Source organism: Panthera onca, chromosome F1 (assembly GCF_046562875.1).
Source record: "Panthera onca isolate mPanOnc1 chromosome F1, mPanOnc1 haplotype 2, whole genome shotgun sequence".
Classification (NCBI taxonomy): Eukaryota; Metazoa; Chordata; class Mammalia; order Carnivora; family Felidae; genus Panthera; species Panthera onca.
Genome location: NC_138355.1, coordinates 67,322,917 through 67,328,941, shown reverse-complemented (window position 1 = coordinate 67,328,941; position 6,025 = coordinate 67,322,917). Strand labels below are relative to the sequence as shown.

The window sequence follows — 6,025 nt, the reverse complement described above, 5'->3', positions numbered from 1 at the left end:
CCGAATTCTATTCACCTCTTCCCTCCAAGGCACGGTCCTGCCCCTCCCACCTCACCCTCGCCCTCACCTTCACGGGGGCCCTGGTCACACCTCACTGTAATGACACCTTCACACACTCCAGGAAGACTTCCTTGAGGGCACACGGTGTCCTTCCTGCCTCTCCAGTGCCAGCCCAGCGCCGGACTCTTGGTAGGGCCTCGACTAGCACCCTTCTCCCTCCCTATTTGCTTTCACCTATTTCAAAGGACAGGCAAATGCTGCAAAGTGCTACCAGGTGGGTATTGTCCCGGCTTCCTGCAGAGCGAGAGGCCTGGGCCTCCCTGAGCTTCGAGTCCACCTTCTGCCTTCCAATTCCAGGGGCCTGGGATGGTTTGGGGCCTCAGCCCTTCTCTGTTTGGAGATGGCGTGAGAAGTACTTGGCCGAGTCCCGGGGGAGAGCCTCGGGCCAGCTGCACAGGGACCGTCTGTTCCTTCATTCACTTTCCGTGGGCCTGACCCTGAAACACAGGGAAATCCGTTGCCCTGTATCTATCTTCCCAGTCAGTCTCCAGAAGCTGTATTACAGGAGTCCGAGGAATTGGGGCTGCGGTTTTGGCCCTGAACCTCAGGCCTGTTTGAAGGTGGGACTGCTTGGGAGACCTCAGGCCGGGGAACTTCTTCCAGGGGCGCCAGGGCTTGGGCCCTCAGGGACTAGAGCAGATCAGTTGCCTGCCTGAGGAGCTCTGTGGGGACTGGTCCCCAACCTCAATACGTCCTTCCCAGGCCCCAAGGGGCTGTGTCTCCTGCATAGAAACGTCACCAGGATGGGGCATCCGGGTGGCTCAGTTGGTTAAGCATCCAGCTTTGGTTCAGGTCACCATCTCGTGGTTTGTGAGTTCGAGCCACATGTTGGGCACCATGCTGAGAGTGTGGGACCTGCTTGGGATTCCCTCTCTCCCCCTCTATATCTCAAAATAAAACAAGGAAGGAAGGAGGGAAGGAAGGGAGGGAAGAAAAGAAGGAAGGAAGGAAGGAAGGAAGGAAGGAAGGAAGGAAGGAAGGAAAGGAAGGAAGGAGAGAGAGAGGGGGAGGAGAGAGGGAGGGAGGGAGAAAGGAATGAAGGAAGGGAGGGAGGGAGGAAGGAAGGAAGAGAAAAGCGTGCCTGGCCCCCTGTCCTGTTTCCCAGGCTGTGTCCTTTGTCCCCACAACCCCTGTGCATCCCACTCCCCTTCACAGCCCGACATTCCTTCTCTTGGAAGTCCCTTTGGAGATCAGCATCCTTCTCGCTGAGAGGGGAAGGTGAGATCTGGAGGAAGGTCAGGAATGTTGGTCCCTAGTCCCTCAGACTCCTCTTCCCATGGTCCCCAGGGGCATAGTCCTGCCCCCACCTCCACAGCCACGTCTCTGGTAAGAGCCCCATCGGCTGCCCCTATGCCTGCCCCTATGCAGAGTTTCCTTGTAGAAACGGACCGAGTCTGGATGCTGAACAAAATGTCCCAAGCGAGTGGCAGAGCAGAGCCCCGAGCTCCTGCCGTCTTCCCCAGTGCTGTCACCCTATCCTACACCACCTCCTCCAACTCACTCACGACCCTCGACCCTCGACCCTCGACCCTCATCACCTGTCACCTGGGCGGCTTCCTGTTCCCCTCCCTAAAGCTTCCCCACCTGCCCCGCATGGTGGCTGCATTGAGTGACACCCACAAGATCCGACGTGGGAGGGTGACCAACACAGTGGTTCAGCAGGCCCGGGGGGGGGTGGGGAACGTGGATGGCTTCGGGACAAAGGTCCAGAGAGAAGGTCTGAGACATGGAGATCTTTAGGGGAGGACAGGACAATAAGACCAACCGCAGACAGCGGTCAGAGGTCCAGACTTCAGCTACTGGTCCAGCCGAGTTGTTGTCCCCCTGGGTCAGGCGTCAGAGGCCCTGAGCAGCTAGCGTCAGGCAGATAGGGAGGTGACTGAGGGTCATCGGGCTCGCCTCAGCCCCAGATAAGACAGCTGGAACAGACGGAAGTTCAGGGAAGCAGGTTTGGCCCGGAATCATCCAGCCCAGGACCAAAGGCCGGCTCCTCCAGAGTGGCGGTCACCTGATTTGACTTTATTGCCGGATAATCTTCCCTCGGGGAGTATGGCCCTTTCGGACACCCACCCGGTGGCACCCTGGGAGGAAAAGCACAGTGGGGGGGTGGGGGGAAGGACTCCGGGGTGGGGGGAGGGGTTGAGAAGAAAGAGTGCTCAGCACAGGGGTCCCCAAGGGGCGATCAGGCCAGGCCGGGGCGAGGCTTCAGCCTCGTTTCTCCTGGGGGTCCTTATCCCTGGCATTCTACATCTTTTCTGGGCTCAGATGAGCCAGAGCCCCACGGCCAGAGTGACCACGAGGAAGGAGAACAGCAGCCCTTTGGCTCAGAGGCAGAAGTAAGTGGACGTATCCAAGGCATAGCCAGGGTCTGGGGGCAGAAGGAGGCAAGGAGAGCGGGGCTTGCCAGAGGGAGGGGGAGGTCCCCGTTAAGAGGCAGACCCCCGGCCCAGATCCCACACGGGGGGCTCGAGTCAGCAGTCAGTTGCTGTTCCTTTTTAAGTGTCTCTGGACATATGTGTTCTAGTCACGGAAGCTCAGGAACTAAGATCCGGGGGCGGGGGGTGATCTTAAGCTGAGCCAGAGAGTAGAGAACCTTTGGAAACTGGGGAGCACTGCCCCCCCCCAGTGCAGCCGGTCAAGTCCCCCTGGGAAGGAGGGAGGTTCTGGATCCCAGGCACTCTCTTGGGAGGGGCTGAGGGAGGGAGGTGGCCGCCTGTCTCTGGGGTCCCGGTACCTGCACAGAAGGGCCCGGCAAGGACCAGACGGGAACGGACGCTGCTGACGGGGTTGGTGGCCCTGCAGGTATAGGAGAGGGCATTGTCCCCAGGTCTCCGGGACACGCTGAGGGCAGAACCCTCACGGACTGTCTCAGTGTCTCAGGGCCATGTTCCCAGGACAGCCAGCTGTGGGTCACATCCAGGCCCGCCTTCTCTACGGAACACATCAAGGACACATTACAGCTCCTCAATAGTGGGGTGAAGGGTGTGTCCCCTGAGAGTCCCTTCATGTAAACAGAGACTAACAGAACCCATCCACCATAACATCTGCTTCCAGGGTCCCCCGGGCAGCTGCTAAGGTAGACAGACCTGCCTTTGGCATTTCCTACTCCCCCCGCCCCCACCACCCAATGTCTCGCCTTCTCTCTCTCCCCTTTGCACCCCACCTCCCTCTAAACCCTATTCTGCCTTCTTGATCCCAGAAAATATTGTCACACCTTCTGCGTGCGGAGGGGCTTGGGGGGGTGGCATTTATAGTTTAGTCAGCGTCTCTGCAAGATTCGAGGTAGAACATCAGTCAATGTCACAGGCACTAAGAGACTTGGTCCAGGTAGAGAGGAGACGTTGGTTAGTAGCCCTCACATCATACAGAAGGATAAAAAGCTCGGGACTAGAGGCGGCATCCAACGCCAGGAGGCGGAATCTCGGTGGGAGGGAGAGACCCCCCCCCCCCCCCGCAAGGTCTGGGGCACCTGCCCCTCTCACCATGTTGGGAAGGTCCAGGGGAACAGCCTTAGGGCCCAGGGCCTCACTGCATCGGTGGCTGCAGCTCAGATCCTGGGTTGGGCACACTGGAGACACTCTGCCTTCCGGTCCCAGCCCCTCAAACCACAGCCCTGAGTCCTGAGATCACTACTCCTCTGCGTGCAAAGCCCAGGAGAGCCCCAAAAAGCAGCTTTAGAATTCCCAGCCTCGACTCACGGTAGACACGGAGACTGTAACGCTGCCTGGCGGAGATCTGGGACGTCCTCAGGTTGACCCGAGCCTTGTAAGGCCCTGAGTCCCCCCAGCTCAGATTGCTGGTGAGCAGGGAGTAGCTGGGGTCCGGGAAGCTCACTCTGCCCGCGTATCGAGCGTTGGTCACCGTGATGGTAGCCGGCTGTCCCTCTCTCCCCGGAACCACCGTGGCAAGCCTTATGCGAGAGGACCAGATGACGTCCTCGACCTTGTCATTGAATGGTACCTCCAGGGGAAGGCTGACGGACTCCTGAAGCGCAGCGACTACTTCCTCGGCCTCCACGCCATCTCCAGAATCCCCGTCGGCTGCAGGGAAAGGAGGAGAAGGAGGCAAAGGCCCCGCCGGTGTCTCAGGGCCGCGGAGCCTGGCAGCGGGGCTGTGGCGCGTGCACACGGCCCCCGGACCGTGCGGCTTCCGGGCCCCGCACTCAGCCTCGCCCCCAGCCGCCTGTCTGGCTCTAGCTTTCCGCTGTGCCTGACTTGAGCACCTGCCAGGGGCTGGCTTCCGTCTGGGTCGTCCCCCTCCGGGTTTTACCTTCGTGGCTGCTGCGGGCTGGTCCCCTTTCTAGAGCCCAGGCTTCCTCATCTCTCGGTCCTGCACCAAAGCCACACCCTACTCCTCTTTAGTCCAGAAAGGCAGAAGCATCCGGCCCCAGAGAAGGTGCCCAGCCAGCCCAAGCCCCAGCAGAACAGCAGAGCAGAGGGGAGGGAGGAGACTCTCTTGTCCCGGGACTGCAGTCTCTCACCTGCCCGAAGCAGCAGGAGCAGGAACAGCATCTGAAGGGCCCCCATGTCAGCGGCCCTGCGCCCGAGGAGGTTGGCCTGCTCGGCCCCCAAGACTATGAAGAAGACAGGCTGCTAGAGACAGAGTGACTGATTGACAGTCCCTAGGGGGGGAAATACATCCCACCCCCCAGCAGCCTCCGACTTCCCTTATCCTCACCAAGCCCTTCCCTGTCGGTCTTGGGAACTTCTCTCTGAGCCCAACTGCTGATCTGGTTCACTCCCTGACTCATGTTTCCTGTCCATCGAACGCCACTCGGACCCCGCTTCCTCCAGGAAGCCTTCCTAGACTCCTCACCCCCTGTATTCCCAACCCCCCCCCCACACACTACCACCACCTGTCCTGAGCTCTCAGCATACTCTGCGTCAGCTCTCGTTTGGAAGTTCCTGTGTCGCTGTGGTCATCTGACCTTATAAGCATCTTTCCTCCCCAGATGGACTCCAACTTTTGGGGCATCTCTGTAAGTCCCACGCTAGACACAGGTGGCAACCAAGTGATATTTCTGGAATGGATGAATAAATGAAGTACTTCTCTCTTCTGTTTTTTTTTTTTTTTTTAAGTTTATTTATTTATTTTGAGAAAGGGGAGTAGGGAGAGAGAGAGAAGGAGCCCGGGGCAGGGCTTGAACTCGTGAACCACCAGATCGTGACCTGACCTGAACCGAATCCGAGAGTCAGAGGCTCACGCGACTGAGCCACCCAGGTGCCCCTGGAGTATTTCTAGTTTGCTCTTGCTAGGTCCCCACTTGAGAGACTATTCGGAGGAAGAAAACTTTCGACCCCCTTAACAAAAGCACTTTGGGCCAGAGAGCCTATTTAGGTTGGCCACATTATGGAAAGAGTAAATGGTGTGAATATGATGCGGACCAAAGCTGTAGGAAATCTGACGGTCAGAGCTGTCCAGGAGGCAGTGGTGGCCTTGCGAGGTAGTCTCCATCCCTGGTAGTCAAGCTAACACTGGAAAGTCTTGGATTGTTGGACGTCGCACAACCTGTCTGGCATCAGATGGGATAACCCTTAAGGTTTTTTTAAACACTCAACTCTACAGGTCTGTGCTGTGATCAGGAAGCAAGAGCGATGTCCCCAAGACCGAGGACACAATGGGGGCAGATACATCAGTTCTGGTCAAGGGCCAGCTTTTCAAGCCTTTAGGTTGGCAGATTCAGCACTCCGTCAGCTATTTACTAAGCAGCTTCTGTGGCCGAGGCACTGGCCTGAGTCCTGAGGGATTAGCAGTGACCAAGAGTTTTAGATCGTGACTTCAAAGAGATCAGGGGCAAGGGTCTGACCTCGGACAACTAACTGAGAGCTTGATGAGTTTCACCAAGGACTCATCTGGGGAGGCTAGGACAAGGGGATCTAGCAAATTTGAAGTCAGGAGGTCAGGAAAAGCTTTCAAGGAGAAACGATCTCAAGGGTAGTAGGATCTGCTGAGAGAATGAGGTGGG

General features: G+C 58.0%; 1 protein-coding gene across 1 annotated transcript; it reads right to left on the bottom strand.

The window, feature by feature from the left end:
• Nucleotides 1-2,178: 2,178 nt before the first annotated feature.
• SLAMF9 (SLAM family member 9) lies at nucleotides 2,179-4,649 on the bottom strand. Its single transcript, XM_081791839.1, is given in 5 exon segments — nucleotides 2,179-2,428; nucleotides 2,795-2,927; nucleotides 2,930-3,165; nucleotides 3,759-4,100; nucleotides 4,541-4,649. Coding segments are annotated over 5 exon segments (969 nt in total). The 5' UTR covers nucleotides 4,587-4,649; the 3' UTR covers nucleotides 2,179-2,216.
• Between the last annotated feature and the right edge of the window lie 1,376 nt (nucleotides 4,650-6,025).